The sequence below is a fragment of the Rhinolophus hipposideros genome, assembly GCF_964194185.1.
Source record: "Rhinolophus hipposideros genome assembly, chromosome: 20".
Classification (NCBI taxonomy): Eukaryota; Metazoa; Chordata; class Mammalia; order Chiroptera; family Rhinolophidae; genus Rhinolophus; species Rhinolophus hipposideros.
The window spans coordinates 28536789-28553267 of NC_138066.1; the positions used below are offsets into that span (position 1 = coordinate 28536789).

The 16479-nt window shown below is 39.7% G+C and overlaps 1 protein-coding gene across 6 annotated transcripts in view; it reads right to left on the reverse strand.

Annotated features, from left to right (window-relative positions):
• The window catches only part of TOM1L1 (target of myb1 like 1 membrane trafficking protein), a 47119-nt gene that overhangs the window by 13049 nt on the left and 17591 nt on the right, over window positions 1-16479 (reverse strand). For all 6 annotated transcript variants that reach the window (XR_013991883.1, XM_081027857.1, XM_081027860.1 and 3 more), the window contains 3 exons: window positions 5457-5590; window positions 1423-1480; window positions 911-1028 (listed from right to left, as the gene is read on the reverse strand). Coding sequence is in view for 5 of the 6 variants with exons in the window: in XM_081027857.1 (XP_080883983.1) it covers window positions 911-1028; window positions 1423-1480; window positions 5457-5590 (310 nt within the window). In the remaining variant the exon portion in view is untranslated. The remainder of the gene's footprint in view (window positions 1-910; window positions 1029-1422; window positions 1481-5456; window positions 5591-16479) is intronic.

Consider the following 16479-nt stretch of genomic DNA (forward strand, 5'->3'; position numbering starts at 1 on the left):
CAAATGTTATTGTACTGGGTTTTCTAAAGTCCCAAGCTGATCCAGAATGAAAGGGATTTTATGTCTTGTTCTGCCAACCACAAAAGTAAAAATCTACTGTACATACAGAGGTCTACCCTCACCTCCCCAAACTCTTAACTTCCCATCCTAAGTGAGACACCCCAAAGAGAATAATTATTTCCCTACCTCCGAAAATGCCCAATAAAAACTCAAGAAAACTCTTCGATATAATGAACTCCACACATCCCACTGGTCTACATAAGCAAGCAGCTAACAGTTTAGAAATGAAGTTATAAGAAAAACACAAATTCAAAGATAGAGTATTTTGACTCTGGAAAACCTAATATAAGAGAAAAACAAACTGACTTTAGATTGACAAAAACTTCTGGATTTCAGCTGTTTCCACTATCCTTATTTTGTAATTTACCAAAACCTTTTGGGAATAAGGATAGCAGGAGATAACAAATTAGATAAGATAGGTAACCCTAAGCCTACAATGCATTTTATAAACATTATTCATTTACCTTCACAGAAACCCATTAAAGGAACCACTGTTCTCACTTTATAAAGTAGGAAAGTCTCAAAGATTAGGTGGCTAAGAGGTGGCGAAAGCGGGGATTTCATCTTGGACTTCTCTGACTTAAAAGCCTGTGTTTTCTCCTCTACATTTCACCACCATGCAGATCCGGCCTCATAATTCCTGAATTTCTCTATCTACATCACTTCCTTAGCTGATGCTGTGGTATGGCAGAGAAACCCAAAGATAACTGCGTGGGTTCAGAGTAGATTTAAGTTTTCTGACAGTCAAACTGACTCAGTCCTTCTCCGGTGGCATTTTAGCATGAAACCAAAGAGACATGTTTCACATCAAGCTCTTCTGCGGCTTGAAAAGGCCCGCGTGCTTACTTACTTAAGTCTGAAAGCTGAGCATTCATGGCGTTGAGTTCCCCAACAGTGGCCCCTTGATTCGGAGGGCTGGGGCTTAGGTCAAGAAGCTCATAGGATGGGGCAGAAGGATTACTGGTAGTCTAAAACAAAGCAAACAAAAACATAATTTAGAAAAACTGTGTCAGGTGGTTGACGACAGCTTTCTCCCCGGAAATTTTCCTTTGGAGAAAGGAAGTCCTATTTGGATGTGTCTTGAAGGATAATTCTCCTCCATTCAGGAGGCAACACCAGTACTAATCACATCTCACCATCTACATGCATCTTTCCTTAATTAGAGCATCTTCTTATGACCTTCTTAATAACCTAGTAACATCAAGTTATTAAGGCAAATATTCCACACCAAAACCACTCCAAATCATTAGTGACTGACTGTCTCCTCTTTTTTAAGATGTATTTTAACACAAACCTTGCTCCTTACTATACAATTTGTATGATGTTCAATTGTTTATTTAAAAAATTTTTCTAATCACTTACATTGGTGTCTGCCCTCTGGTTATTTTCCTCCATCATCCTTTGTTTATTTCTAGTGAACCTGTTCAAATTAGCAAAATGTAAGTATTTAAAAGAAAACATATGAAAATGCTGCAAATTTAACAAATTATTAATATGCAAATATTTAGGAACAAAGACAAGCCTCATCCCAACTCATTTCCCAATAAAGTACTTTAATAACTTTTTCCCAGTTTGTAGAGGTAAGCATGCCTTTAGAGAAAACTACAAGAAAATGGAAAAGCAGTAATATTAACAATAATTCCATCACCTAGGAAATGGTTCTTAACCGTTTCTACCATCTAATGGTCCCTTACCATTATGATATATTTATTTCCAGTATATTTTTCTGTAAATTAATCTATTTTAAACTTGATATTGATATTGTACTTTACATAATTCTGTTTTGAATTCAATTATTTTGCAAGCATTTTTCTAGTTATTCAGAAATACAGTGTTTAGTGGCTGCATATTTTACCTTATGGACACATCACATATTTAATTATTCTCTTCATTCCCAAATACTTAAGGTGTTTCCAATTTTGCCATTATAAATAATTTCCTATAAAAATCCTAATACATTTAATTATATTCACTAGTTATCTTCATTTTTATATTTAATGCCTACTAAAAATATTGACCTTTTATCACTTAAAAATTTTACACTGCTCATACACTTGGGGGGGGGGTAAAGTAGGAGTAGTTAAATAACACATAAAAGAACAGGTTTCAAAGAATAGTGAAGTTGAAGGTAGAAGCCCAAGGTTCAAGTGTCATTATTAATAAGTAGCTATGTAACTATGGATATGACTTCTGGGTCCTCAGTTCTCCACCTGCTGAAAGAGAATAACAACATTTGAACCATTCCTCAAAAAGTTATTCTCAGGGATGAGATATCAATAGATAATACAGGTGGATGAATGTGGAAATGCTATGCAAACTAAGAGTTTCCTTAGAAACATATTATATTGCTATGGACATATTGATTCCATGAGTCTAAACATTTAGAGGTCTAAAAACTTATAGTCAACCAGAACATGCACTTGGGTTTAAAGTTTTTCCCTTTCTAAAACATACATTTTTTTCTTCTGTGTACTTATGGCATTGGCTTCTTGTATGCTAGCTAGTTATGTTCTGGGTATGGACAACCTTCACAGGTCAAGTGTTGAGTAACAAACTTCCATTTCCTATTTACACACCTACTCCCTGGATGTAATGAGTGGAGACTTGTGGGGACGTCAGAATAGGGTGAATGTATTTTGCATGTGGAATGGATGTGAACCTTTGGCCAACAGAGGGCAGACTGTGATAGGCAGACGATGCTCCCAAAGATAACCCACATTTTAATCAATAGAAGTGAATAAGTTCGATCAGATGGCGAATGGAATGAATAAGGTTGCTAGTGAGCTGACATTAATCGGGAAATTATCCTGACTCTCCAGATGAGCCCAGTGTAATCACGAAGGTCCTTAAATGTGGATGAGGGAAGCAGAAGAGAAAGCAATGCCCTTACGGGTATCCAAAATGCCACTTTAGGAGAATGTGACATGGACCTCACCACACGTTGTTAGCTTTGAAGATGGAGGAAAGGGGTCACGAGTCAAGGAAAGTGGGTGGCCTCTAGAAGCTGGAAAAGTTAAGGAAATGTATTCTCGAGAGCCTCCAAAAAGAAAGGTAGCCGTTAACACCCTGATGACAGCCCAGTGAGACCCATTGCAGACTCTTACAGAACTGCTAGATAATAAGTGTACGTCATTGTAAGAACTAAGTTTGTGGTAATTTGTTCCAGTGGCTATAGGAAACTAATGCACAGGACTAGGATCTTTTCTAGAGGCAAGAATGTCTGTCTGCATCTTAAGACTTTCGTGTTTCTGTCTCAATTGACTACAGTTGCTTTTGGCACGCATGCTTCAAAGCTCTATCAGAATGAGCCGTTCACAGAAGTAATCCAATCTCCTGAGACCCATACCAAATAAACACACATTCCCTTCCGAGGAAGCTTTTCGTCACCGGCCTTACGGTTTGTTAACAGAATTCTCCAAAATGAAAACCAGAAGACAGCATTCCACTGAAAACCATGTGGTTTTCCTTAGACATTTTTCCACTTACTAAGATTTATACCACGGAAAACAAAGGGGAAGGGCTGTGAGTTTGTTCAGTGCTAAGAGAACACCAGTCACGAGGCTCACATGTCTGGCCGAAGCCTTGTCGTCACTTCATATTAATGGTTGCTGTCTCTGAAAGGCAGTAAAAATGAGAGAGCGAAGGAAAGAGCTTATTTTGCAGCTCTCGGTTTTACTTCACTGATGCTCTTGGTTTATTCGTGATCGGTGGGGGAAAAATCTAGTCAATAAATTACAAGGCTCAGTGGGATGTTAATGGGGAGGAGAAAGACAAAAAATTAACATTTAAGGAGTGTCACTGTGCTAGTACTCCAGTAGGTTATTTAATTTTCAAAACAAAAACAACAAAGAAAACCCTCCAAATAAGTAGTACTTTCCTCTTTAACAAACAGAAGGAAAACAAAACAAAACAAAAAAACCCCTAAGTCTTAGAAAAGTTAAGCAACTTGTCTGAAATCATCGGCAAGATTTGATCCGGGACTATTCTGTCACTGGTATCATTCTTCAGCAGCTGGTTGGAAATACAGCCACTTTGCAACTACATATTCCCAGTAATTCTCAGCAGAAAGTGTCCCTAGGATGTCTCAAAATGCCACTTTAGGAAGAACAGGCTGGCATTTGGAATAGAAACAGGGAACACTGTCCCACCCAAAATGTCAATTCCATGCCTATTGAGAAACACAGACCTAGAAAAGCGTGAGACTCTCCAAGTCTATGAGATTCCTATGATAGGAAGGCCTAGGGATAGGTTTGGAAAGCGATCAGGAAACTTGTCTGGAGCTAAGTTTTCAGACTGAGGAAAAAGCCACCTGTCAATCAAACTACGCTGCAGCTCTTTCGGGCTGGGTTCTGGACGCACTCTCTCCAGGTCTATCCGTACTTTCCAATAGCTTCATAAACCATACCTCCTCTTGTTCTGCTCCTTATTTAGTCAACCCCACTCATACTGGCATTCTCAGCTTAGATGGCACTTCCTCATAGAAGCTTCATTCTCCCAACCTGGATTTAGTACCGCTGTGATTCTCACCAAATAGACCTCCTGCACTTTGGTTTCAATGCATTGACTTTGATTTCCAAGTGTGTATATTTATGATTTAAGGTGTTTTCCTGATTATAGGTTTGACTATCAATAATCATTTATAGGCTGCTAATTTCATGAATGAATACATGAGTTAGAAACAACTTAAATGCCTAATAAGTGAACTGTGAGAGAAACACAGTTCTAACAGCTGCTATTAAAAAGAAAGGTTTCCCAAAAGCATTTAAAACCACAGGATACTCAAATATTTGTTATGTAGTGAATATGTAAAATCAAGGGGAGGAACAAAGGTATGTGTTCTTTATAGAAACACAACTATAAAAAACTATATTAGTGACTAAATTATGAGTATTTAAATTTTTTCCTTTGGTATTTTTCTGAATGGAAATTAAAAAAAAAAATCTATGTTCATATATGAAATTTCCTCACTGGCTGCTCCAGTTTTTCATAGACTATTATCTCCATATAAAATATTCTCCCTTCTTCTCTTTCCATATTCTTCTCCATCTCACACTTTGGATAAACCTCACTTTCACTGAGATGCTTTGTTTATATCATTCACTGATTTGAGAATCTATGATGTGCACAGTGCACACAATATTAGGTGAATAAAATCCAGGCCCCATGCAGAGGTTCGGCAGACTGAGAATATCCAAGAATGCGCTTAACACTGCCCAGGTACGCTCTCATCTTGCAAACCATATCATAAGCTCCCAGAAGGCCAAGACCAAGGAGGAAGGTGGCCTTGTTCTGAACTTGTTTTTGGTCTTCCTGAGTGTTCGTCTTCGAGGCCCTCTGATAAGAATGCTGAGTAACTGGTGGTGAAAGCAAAACTGGAGAAGGAAGGGTCTGCTCACCTCTCATATCCAAGAATGGCATTATTCAAATCCTCATTCACTTGTATTAGCTCAATAGTTACGTCTTCATTCTCCACCACAACAAGCAGGTCCATGATCCTCTCCTGCATCTCCCGACCGATCTTATAAAGTTTCTGTCAAAGAAAGGAGAGAGATGTCTTCTTCTATGCTAGAAATGTTCTATGAAGACAATGAATTCACCAATTTGTATACACCTGTGATCATCTCCACCCGGAGTCACCTATGGGAGATTAACCAAACTATTTAACTACGGCCAAATCATCCTTCCTATTAGAAGGTAGTGAGTTATAAAAGATTTTCCTCTCAAAATCAAAATAGATGTCACTGGGACAAACTGGTACACTGCATGCAATGCTGCGCTAGAAATTAGAAGCAGACCATGGGACTTCTAGATGGATAGCTTCTTAGCTGTCTTGTTAGGGGGAAAAAAAATCACTTGTTTTCAAAATCTCCATTTTCTCATTTGATAAATGAAAATTATACAATCTTGTACATCTGTCTCAAGGGTTGACATTAAAATCAAATGAGACGTGCATAGTGAGGAACTCTATAGTGATAAAATAGTACTACGTGAAACACAGAATGCTATTGTCATTCTTAGTAGTCGTGGAAGAAAGAAGTACCTCACATACATTTATTTATAACACCAAGATTTTCCTATTGTGTTTTACTTGAATAAATATTTAACACTTAGAGCTGCATTACATTCCAAGCTTAACTGAAGCAAAATTGAAAAAAAAAAAACTAGTCATGGATAATAACCTTCTTTGGATGACCTAGAATCCCTGCAGTAAGCAATGGCTCCACTCCCCAAACCAGCTGTTTCCCATAAGTCCAGAGGCACCTAAAGCAGAGGTACTGATTCATAATCTCTGGGGCTGAAGGCCTGGAAATCTACTTTTTAATAAGCATCCCAAGTGTTTCTTATATACACTGACATATGAAAACTGCTGCCTTACAACTTCCTTCCTCGTGGCAAACCTCCAAATCAGCCTGAGGAGCATAAAACTGATAGTAATATTTCTTCAAACCCAACTTGGCTAGACTCTCTCCATGTCATAGTATATTAACATCATGTAAAAATACAGGGATGTTTCCCCTTTCAAAATGAAAGCAGAACTTGCTAAATCATCACACTGTTACATTATCTGATTTTTTTTTCCCCTTGAGAAAGGCCCGCTGAAAATATGGACGCTTCACAAAACCATTTAGAATCTCAAACAATCTATTACAAGGCCCCTGACAGGAAATCTCTAAATAAATACATCAAACCATTCCTAGCTGGCATTTAGACTCAGAGGTAAAAGCCACTACCTTCCACAAAATCGTAACAAAAATATTTAGAAAAGAAAATGAAAAGGGGAAAAACATGAGACAGACAGATAGATGAGAGATTCTGGGTTTTATACTTGAAACATGCAGCCGGAAAAACTGTCCTATTGGTGAATGATGTGGCCACTATCAGCAGAGTTAACCAACTTTTTTCTTAATGGTCCAGATATTAAAGTGTTTTCTGCTTTGTGGGCCATATGTTCTCTGTCAAAATCGCCCAACTCTGCAGTCCAACATGAAAGCAACCATAGAGTATATGTAAATAAATGGGTGTGGCTATATCCTAATAAAACAAAGACAGGTGACAGGCTAAATAGGGCTCACGCTGGGCCCCTGGTATAGAGCAGAGAAAACAGTCTTAAGACTCAGTAGACCAAAGGCCTCTCACACATACATACACCTCCGACATGGGATTTAGTTACACTTTAGCCTGTTTTTTTTTGTTTGTTTGTTTTTTTCTTCCATCTATAAAACAAGGATAAGAACAACTATCTTGCAGAGTGGTAAGAATAGGAAATGGTGTAGTTGAAATCCTAAGTGTCTGGCATACAATGAGTTGTCAATAAATGTATTGTGGTTACGTAAGGAGGTATCACCAGAAGCTTAACTGGACAATTAATATGATCCTGGAATATTCACGCCACTACCCAGGACCCAATATTATACAAAGGAAAGAACTCAAAACAGCATGTTCTACAATCCACATGATGAAGGAGAACGTTTCCTTTGTTCTTGCGTCCGTGGAGTGTACAGAAATTGTTCTTCTCGCTCACTGGCAGCCTTGCTAGAGCAATGTCAAGATCAAGGAAATACAATGGCTGTTAGATGCCTGGGACAAAAATGTAGAAATTAATTTGAAATGAATTAGCAACCAACATCAATAGCCCCCGATCACATGATGATCCTCCCTTTGCCCTCTCGAGAGACAGATGGAATGGAAACATGAAAGGAACACTGCATCTCTCAAAAGGTTTGCAAAGCAACATTTGAGAAACCTCTTCAAAAGCCAGCCCACTCTGATCTCTGCAATTGATGTCTGCCTCAGAGGAGGGCCAAGCCACCTGGAAACAGCATAGATCAAGCACCGTGGACCAAACGGATGGGTCAGAAGTTCCCCACTGCAGGCACTTGCAGGGCTGTTGATGTGGGAAGCCAGGGGGAGTGAGCAAAAGCCGTAACAGCTGCTGGAACATATGTCCATCACTGAGCCCTTGGAATCGCCTCCCATTACACCATATCAAAGCAAAGACAGGCTTCTAAGTTACAGTGAATTTAACAATCAATTCAAACATCTCTGGAGCAAAACAAAAAGGAGCTCATTAAGAGCTTCCTCTTCGGGCACCCAGAGGGCTCCTACTCCTCCACAGAGCGCTCAGGAACTAAGGAAGGAGATCCCTCGGCAACTTTCAACTCCAACTGTAATGGTCCCACCTTCACCAACAATAAAAAGTGCCTGAATATCTCCCTTGAAAAAGTAAAAACAGGAAGAAACGTGTTTATTTACTTGAAAGCCTTCTCTAGAAATAATATCTGTGTGGCAATACTCCTATTATCAGCCCATAACATATTTCCTCCCCACCCAGGCTGCAAGAGACCCAGAGAACGTCTCTATCTGCTCAAAATAAAAACTACCCTCCCATCCTAAAACTGACCATTTCTCAGCATAACTTGCTCATACGGCCGAGTGAATGACAAATTGTCAAAACAATCCTTGAGATGATCATTAACTCATTAGAACCCTTCTGACTTTGTCCCACCTAAATAGTATCAACATTTGGTTACTGGAAGCTTTTGTGTTCAGTAACTCCTTAGGCCTTCTTTGGTCCTACATTATTAATTCGTCAACAAAGAGCATCAATCTATTCAACAGACATTTCATGAACGCATTCCGTGTACAAAGCCTATACTCTAAACATGCATCGTTGTATGGATTTAGAAGTATGGCAGTTGCTTACTGACTTGTAGCTGCTTCCAATCTAGCTAGAGAGCTCTTACATACCCACATGAAAGACAATAGGTCAGCCATCTATACTAGAAAGTTAAGCCTGTGTTCAACATGAAAAATAAATTGGTATAATGGACAGAACATAGGCTCAGAAGAACACAGTTCTCACTCCAGCTCCATCCCCTGCCACCGTGTGGGCAAATCCACCCCTTTCTGAATATGCAGCCTTATTTGGAAAGGAAGAGAGATGGTTTCCGTGACAAAGAAAGTGTCTTCCACTCTAAATAAAGATCTTACAAGTTTCGGCATAGTGAAGACAGTACGAATGGTCAGGGGAGGATGACTTTATTTTACGCTGTTTTTTTTTCCTTAGCTGGTTACAAATTATTCTCACAGGGTCAACTCTTAGATTAACATAACTTTAAACTTCTCTAATAAGCTAGAGTAAGGCTTTCTCTGGTCATACTTTCAAAATCGGAGCTCTCTTCAATCTGCAGAAGACTAAAACATTCTCTTCTTTCACTGTCCTACTGGGTGGTTAGGCCAACACAAGACAAGACTAAAACGGGAGGTACCAGAGAAAGTCAGCTATTCAAGGCTAAAGTGGCCCAAAGCCAAGTCAGTGTACAAGGCCAAGATAGCAAAGGCAAGAACATGGGCAGCAACATTTCGTGCCTGTGACCAAAGCAGACACCCTTAACTCATCAAGCAGTCATTGGATTGGATGCAGCCTCAGAATCTCTGTACACCACTCTGGCAAACTAAGAGAAATCCAGTCCCCCATCTCCTCACCCTGTAAGAAAGTTTATAGTCCACAAGCACATACAGGTAGGGAAAGCTGTTTACTATGCAAAATAGTTTTACTGCCTAAGAGTCTAACGAAGAGCAGGAGCTCAGTTAATTAGCAGAGCTTCAGGGTCTAAATGTTGAGCATGGATTGGAGAAGACCGGAGATTACAAGGAAGTACAACTGGAGCTCAGAGGGAAGGGAATAGTCAATAGACAGGTTCCAAATAAATAGAACAGCTGCTAGAAGGTGCACCAACACACAAAACAGGAAGCAATTCCAAGTTGAGAGACTAGTTTTAATGTAAACAAATCGCATAAGACACCGATCACTGTGGCTGTACAAAAAGAATCCAGGAATCACTGAGTGGAGATTTTTCCTTTGTGTTCAACTCCTTTTGTTGTCCTCCACATTCATAGTCTACACTCTCCAGCCTGCTCTGTGCCCTGGGCGCTGCCCTGTAGAGAACACATCAGCAGGTCCCCTGCCCTCTCCCTTTTGATTCAGTTCAGCCAACGGGACACACTGGCAGGAAATGGGAGAGAGTGAGGTCTGGATATCTATTCCTTTCATTCTTTCCACCACTATTCTCAAGGCTGCCTTCTCCACATGATTCTTTCCTTTGGGTTCTGGCAAAAGTTCCCTCTTGCCTATTTATAGCTAGGGCTATTAGTTAACAGCCCAGGGTAGTGAACTAGCTCCTGTGATATTTCAATAAACAGTATCTTGATTAAACTCTTCAAATTACTTAAATTGAGTATGCCCTCTGTTTAACTGATAAACCCTACAAGACAGGAAAACACAGAGTAGTTAAAACAGCATGATGTAATACCAACATGGGAATAGACAAACATCAAATCATGAGAACAGCCTCTGGAAAGACATCCTTGTATTAGAATATAGAATATATTTGTATTAGTGGAGACAGTGTGAATTGTTAGTAAATGTTATGTGGGCAACCAGCTATCTAATTGAAAATAAATAAATAAATGAAAGTAAAGTCTCTAATTCATACCAAGGATAAAGATTAAAGATAGTTTTGAGTGACTACATTATTGCAGGCACTGCTCTGGGAGCCAGAACCTGAGCAGGAAATAAGACAAGCCTTGTGGAGCTTCCATTCCAGCAGAACAAAAACGCAAGAAAAGTGTCAGAGTTCTAGGTACAAAATGAACTGGGGAGGGGACAGGAAAATGACTGACTTTAGGTTGGGGAGTCAGAAGACCTCTCGGAGGAGGTGACACACTAAGATTGTAATGACGAGAAAAAGCTGGCTATTAGAAAACAGGGAGAGGCAAGAGAGTCCAGGATGAAACAGCTCTCCAGCACGAATGAACTCAGTGGGTCCAAGGAACAACAGGGTGGCCGGTATAGAAAAAGAGCATGTGATATGGAAGGAGAGGTAGGCAGGAAGAGATCAGCCAGGGTTCTGGGACCAGAGTTAAGGAGGTTGGGTTTTATTCCAAGTGTAATGGGAAGCCACTGGAGGGTTTCAAGCAAGGACCTGGTTTACCTTTTAAATAGCTATATGGAGATGCTCAATATCATTAGTCATCAGGGAAATGCAAACCAGAACTATAATGAGATACCACTTCATGGCCACCAGATAGCTATCAAAACAAAATGGGGAAAAAACAAGTGCTGGCATGGAAGTAGAGAAATCGAAACCCTTGTGCATTGCTCGTAGGAATGTAAAAAGGAGCTGATACTGTGGAATACAGTTTGACAGTTCCTCAAAAAGTTAAAAGAGTTACTAGGACCCAGCAACACTACACCTGGGTATATACTCAAAAGAAATGAACACAGGCATTGAAACAAAATCTTGTACATGAATGTTCACGGTATTATTAACAATAGCCAAAAAGTAGAAACCTAAATGTCCATCAACTAATGAATGGATATATAAAATGTAGTATGTCCATACAATGGAATATTATTGGGCCATCCAAGGAATGGAATTCTGATACATGCTACAACATGGGGGAACCTTGAAAGCGTTCCAGTAAATGAAAGGAGCCAAACACAAAGGCCACATACTGTATGATTCCATTTATGTGAAATGTGCAGAATAGGTAAACCCACAGAAACGAAAAGCAGATACATGGTTGCCTGGGAATGGACAAAGATAGGAAGGAGAAGAGATTGCTTAGTGGGTATGGGGGTTTCCTTTGGGATGATGAAAATGTGCTGGAACTAAATACAGGAAAACGGTTACACTGTGAATGCACTAAATGCCACCAAAGTGTACACTTTAAATTCCATATTTTAAAATGGTTAATTTTTGTGATATGAATTTTACCCGAATTAAAAAAATAAAAAAGCTTATACACTTTTCGGATTCCAGCACAGCACTACACTTGATTCCTGAAAAAAAAATTCCTGATAACAAAATACTTTAAAAATGTTGGATACGATATGAAAGTATTTTAACAGGCATGCCTAAACTTTCAAGAAAGTATGAGAAATCCTCAAAGGCTGAAAAACCAAACAGGATCCAAAGGGATGAGAGGCAATCAAGACATAAGGGCTCAAAAGGCACCCATTTCTCAACCTCTAATAACCTTGAAAGGCAGGAGTCCAAGCCTGGTGCCTGAACAGATTATCTATATCTATATCTATATATCTCTACAGCTATATTGACCTTCTGGATCGATCTCTCTATCTATAGATTTATAGATGTCTACCTCTATATATCTCTACATCTATAGATCTATATAGATGTAGATATAGAGAGACATAGAGAGACAGAGAGAGAGAGAGAGAGAGAGAGAGAGAGAGAGAGAGAGAAATAGAGATATAAAGAGATCGATAGACATAGAGATAATCTGCCCCCAGGTTCCTGACAGAGCTCCTAAATCTCTGGGTAATGGGAGCATATTTTGTTCTAATGAGGCAACTCTTGGGGGGTTTCTGGATAGCTTTAGGATGGGGGTTGGTCACCAGAAAGACCAAACCCTGATTAAGAGCTTGAAACTTTCAGCCCCATTCTCCATCCTCTGGGAAGGGGAGAGAAGCTGGAGATTAGAGTTAATAATAATTGATTGTCCATACAATGAAGCCTCTGCAAGGGAGGAAGAGACTTTCCTCTACCTTCCTAAGGTTCTTTCAGTTGGTCTAATAATTAAATCTGCATGAGACTGATTAATGACAGTAAACCTAATTTAATTACATACGTACACACAGGAATGCCACATACATGAGAGAGTTGAGCGGAAAGTTAAAATGAGGTACTTTTGGCAGCATCCTGAGCTAAGGATGAAGTAAGAGAAGGTGCCTTAGGGCTTCAAAAGGGAAAAAGATCATTGCACGATGATAAAAAAAACAGATGTTCAGTAATTAGATGTTTGCCCTGCCCTATAGATAGGTCAGAAGTTATTTCTGGTAATAACTCTGATTATGGGCAAGGCCCCTAATTTAAATTCTTTGAGGGAGAGGTAAAAGTTTCTCATAAGCCTGCTTGGTCTTGATTTGCCTCTAGCTCAAAATAATTCACACACCAAAATGACACATTTGGAGGGGGCCATTTCTGAACCCCTATGTTTCCATAAAAATGCATAAACTACAGGGTTCGGAGAGCCAAGTTCAGTGACCAAAAGGAATCACAGGACAGTTTGGTCATAAATTCCTAACTGGGCAGGCCATGACAGGTAGTCACATCCCAGACCTTTAACTTCCTTAGCAAAGGTCAATCTTGACCTTAAGTGAGCCCTGTCCATAGTTCTTATGTATCTAGGATAGCATAACTTTGAAATGTCAGTAATTTTATTTTCTAGACCCCTCAAAGGCAAAACTGCAGGGACCAGAGCACAAAACCCCCAGAGCAAGAGACCACAGAACCCCTCACTGCTATCTTATTCCCCCCATACCATCTCTATATACTGTAAATGTTAATTACCTATCTGGTAACCACCAATGTAAAAAAAAAATATATGTGCTTCTCCATTTTGCTTTTTATCGAGTTCTAGCGATTTTACCCCCTTTGCTTTCTCCCGCCTCCCTAATTTACCACCAGTGCATTTTGTGCCCTCTTTACATTTTCTCCTTTGATTCTAAATGCATAAAAGGAAGTGTCATTCTCCAGAGTATTTTCTCAATCAGTTGAGGTTTGCTTCCAGGGATGCCCTCAAAATCTGGGTTCAAATAAACTCTTACAAAACTTTTCTGTAGACTGGACATTCTTTGGTGGACAACAGTGACACTACAAGTGTCCTGCTCCTGAACTCAGCTGCTGGGGCAGCAGAGGATGGATACAGCTGTTTTCCTCTCCATGGCCCATCCAATCTTACTCTGATTTTGAAGTATGCATAGGCTTCCTCTGGGAAAGTCACTTTAGAAGGGTCATTTTGGCCTGGGTGAGGTTGCTGGTTCCTCGATTGGTCTGATCCCACCTACATTATCGCACATTGAATATTCTCAGTTTGGTCTGCTGATGCTGTCTAGGCTCTCTTCTAAGCTGGAGGAGTCCATTCTTACTTGCTTATTTCTTCTGTCATTTCAACAGGATTTGGGGAATAAAGAGGAGGTCAGTTTATTATTTTAGTGAGCTAAAAAATACTGTGGTGATTAGCTGGTTAGGGGGAGAAAAATAGATTTGTTTCACAACTCACAAAGTTGATTTCAGATACTTTTATCACTTCTTTATAGATGTACTCCTTCCCTCAGAATGTGCCCTTGGAACACCCAATGCCAGTGGCCCTCACTGCCTCCCACTTTGATGTTCCCCCCACCCTGTAATGACCCCCCTATGTTTATGCCAAAGCCTCCCACAGCCCCTTTGGTTATATGGGGGAAACCAGGCACAGAGCTAGTGTTCTCTGGGGATTCTAAGTCCATTGATCTGAATAGTTCAGATGGGGGTGAGAAAACTCCTGAAAATGTACTATAGAATTACTTTGTTTCTCCATAGTCTACCTTTGCTGATTTCATTTTTAATATCCTTGTGTCACATAGGCTACTTGTCTTCTATCACCATAGATTTTATCAATTATTTTAGACTGACCACAGAGACACAGGATATAGTGATATAATAAGAAACGTCAGATTGGGTCTTCAACCCCAGTGCCTAGCACAGAAATTCTAAAACCCTTGGAATTTCCTTAGTAGGGGTGAGAGGAGAATCTATTGTTATTCCTAATAAGCTCTTTTCAACTTTACAGAGTCTATGCTAATGAGGTAACTCTTGGAAGAGGGAGTCTTGCTGCCAAAGAGACCAACCCTGTGATTAGAGAGTTGGAACTTTCAGTCCCATCCTTGACTTCCAGGGAGGGGAGAGGAGCTGGGGACTGCATTCATCACCAATGGCCAATGATTAAATCAAGGGAACCTACATAATGGAATCTTCACAAAAACCCTAAATAAAGGGGTTCTGAGAGCTTCTGGGTTTGTGACCACAGCTGGTGCTGGGAGGATGGTGAACCCCAATTCTATGAGGACAGAAGCTCCTGACCCTTCCAGACCTCACTCTATGTTATCTCTTCATCTGGCCGTTCATTTGCATCCTGTATAATAAAGCAGTAATAGTAGGTAAAGCCCTTTTCTCGATTCTACGAGTCATTCTATCAAATTATTGAGCCTGAGGAGGGGGTTGTGAAAACCCCTGAGGTGTAGCCAAATCAGACAGAAGTGTGAGTAACCTTGGGGTCCCACTGCTTGTGATTGGTGTCTGAGGTAAGGGGTAACCTTGTGGGATTGAGCCCTTAACCTGTGGGGGGCAAGGGGGTCTGTGCTAACTCTGAATTGCTAGTGTCAGAACTGTTTAATGTGAGAGGGAGAAAACCTCCACACAGAAGTGTTGTGAGAAATAGTTTTATTTTATGAGGTTATTTAGATTACAAGGAAAAAATCCAAATATGTGTCAAAACAATTTAAGACTAGCACTCCCCACATCGGGTGTCTATGTTTTTTAACAAAAAGCATAGAAAGAAAAATAAAGTTACACATTCGATAGGCTCCTTAAACAAGCTGATCCTATGCCAGAACCCATTCAACTTGAACTGGCCATGAGTAGTATTCTAATGTTGATTTATAACCCAAGTCTCTTTACTATTCAAGGCATCACACAGCCCTAAGCTCTGGCATCCAAACAGCAACCAACAAATTAGCATTAAACTTGAAAAATCCAACCAAATAACTGCACCCAAAGACTGACACACAAAGGCATTGCAAGTGTACTCCAGGGCTGCAGAAAATACAAAACTGGATTCACATATTTAAGTGGAATACGGCCATTTTTGAAAAATATCTGTCACATACCCTTTCACTTTGATATTTATATTTTAACATCCTTGTTAGTATCACGAGTCACAAAGTTTATATCTGTAAAAGCCTTCAATTGTGGATTTGTAAAAAAGATACCACATAGCAACTCCTATAATTTTCACCTCTGATATATACAGCATGTGTTAATATTATTTTTGTTCACAGAGTATCATCTTAACTCTTCATTTTCTACATACGGAAACTAAATCCAATGACAATAAATGACTTGCCCAAGGCTAAGAACCCCAAGAATCCAATAGCTACTCAGCAAATGGGGATCCTTTGGTCAAATAAGTTTGTAAATGTTGGATTAAACACAGAGTTTTAGAGCATTTACTATACTAATGGCTTTATACTAAGTACTATACTAAGACCCTCCGAGAGGAGAAATACAGTAGGCAATTTGTTTCGTAAACGTATTTGACCACAGATGTCATGTGCCCCAGATAATATTGCAGAAGGCAAATAGGAAATGCTATCTTAAACTGTTTCCTAGAGATGTTTCTTGCTTCCCCAGAATTAATCATCTCAGTGTCACCAGAGAAATCTTCCTCAGATTGTATCTGATTATGGAGTCCTTCAACTTATATCCCTTCACTGGCTCCCTTCTGCCATCCGGGTTAAGCCCACTCTGGCATAGCACTTAAGGTCCTCAATAATCTGTACAGAACAGATCTTAC